The 1,404-nt window shown below is 66.2% G+C and overlaps 1 protein-coding gene across 1 annotated transcript in view; it reads right to left on the bottom strand.

Moving 5' to 3' along the window:
• The window catches only part of TAF6 (TATA-box binding protein associated factor 6), a gene marked incomplete at its 5' end in the record, with an annotated part of 22,284 nt that overhangs the window by 3,977 nt on the left and 16,903 nt on the right, over positions 1-1,404 (bottom strand). Inside the window, 3 exons of the mRNA XM_017741319.1 lie at positions 23-262; positions 368-616; positions 1,216-1,341. Of these exons, the coding sequence (XP_017596808.1) occupies positions 23-262; positions 368-616; positions 1,216-1,341 (615 nt within the window). The remainder of the gene's footprint in view (positions 1-22; positions 263-367; positions 617-1,215; positions 1,342-1,404) is intronic.

A 1,404-nucleotide genomic window follows, 5' to 3' on the forward strand; every position in this document is an offset into this window, starting at 1 on the left:
CCCCCAGTGTCCCCAGGGTCACCTGGGTGATGGTCAGCGGGGTCCTGGTCACCTGCAGGGCCTTCAGGGCCACCTGTGTCCCCAATCCCCCAATCCCTCCCATTCCCCCCAGTGTCCCCAGGGTCACCTGGGTGATGGTCAGCGGGGTCCTGGTCACCTGCAGGGCCTTCAGGGCCACCTGTGTCCCCAATCCCCCAATCCCTCCCATTCCCCCCAGTGTCCCCAGGGTCACCTGGGTGATGGTCAGCGGGGTCCTGGTCACCTGCAGGGCCTTCAGGGCCACCTGTGTCCCCAATCCCCCAATCCCTCCCATTCCCACCAGTGTCCACAAGGTCACCTGGGTGATGGTCAGCGGGGTCCTGGTCACCTGCTGGGCCCCCTGTGCCCCCCATGTCCCAGTGTCCCCAATTCCCCCAGTGTCCCCCAGTGTCCCCAGGGTCACCTGGGTGATGGTCAGCGTGGTCCTGTTGACCTGCTGGGCCTGCAGGGCCGCCTGCGCCCGCGCCTTGACCACGTGGGAGCAGAGGAGCCCCCCCAGGTAGCCGAAGTCGCCCCGGTAGGACTCGGGGCTGTCGGGGGGGGGACGCGCCTTGGCCAGCACGGGGGCACAGTGCTTCTGTGGGGACATTGGGGACATCATTGGGGACATCACTGGGGACATCATGGGGACATCAGAGTGACACTGGGGACATCATTGGGGACAGCCCCAGCACGGGGGCACAGTGCTTCTGTGGGGACATTGGGGACATCATTGGGGACATCACTGGGGACATCATGGGGACATCAGAGTGACACGTGTCCCCAGGATCCCCAAGGTGTCCCCAGGATCCCCAGGGCACTGGGGACATCATTGGGGACATCACTGGGGACATTGGGAGGACTGGGGACATGTCTTGTTTCTGAGTGTCCCCAGGGTGTCCCCAACTTGGCCCCAGGTGTCCCTGAAGTGCCCCCAGGGTGTCCCCAAGGTGTCCCCAGGGTCCCCGAGGTATCCCCAGGGTCCCCAAGGTGTCCCAAGAATGTCCCCAGGGTGTCCCCAGGGTGTCCCCGGGGTGTCCCCAGGATCCCCAAGGTGTCCCCAGGATCCCCAGGGCGTCCCCAGGGTGTCCCCAGGGTGTTGTGAGAGTGTCCCCAGGGTGTCCCCATGACCCCAAGGTGTCCCCAGGATCCCCAGGGTGTCCCCGGGGTGTCCCCGGGGTGTCCCCCCTCACCCACCAGCAGCAGGGTCTGCACGTGGTCAGCCCCGATGCGGTCGATGTTGCTGACCACCGGCCCTTCCAGAATGTTCCGCACCCGCTCGCCCTCGGCGGGGAGCCGCGGCAGGATCAGGGTCTTGATCACCTGCGGACAGAGGGGACATCTGGGGACATCTGGGGACACTGGGGGCGTTGGGGACATTGTAGG

The sequence above is a fragment of the Corvus brachyrhynchos genome, unplaced genomic scaffold (assembly GCF_000691975.1).
Source record: "Corvus brachyrhynchos isolate BGI_N302 unplaced genomic scaffold, ASM69197v1 scaffold418, whole genome shotgun sequence".
In the NCBI taxonomy this organism is placed as follows: domain Eukaryota; kingdom Metazoa; phylum Chordata; class Aves; order Passeriformes; family Corvidae; genus Corvus; species Corvus brachyrhynchos.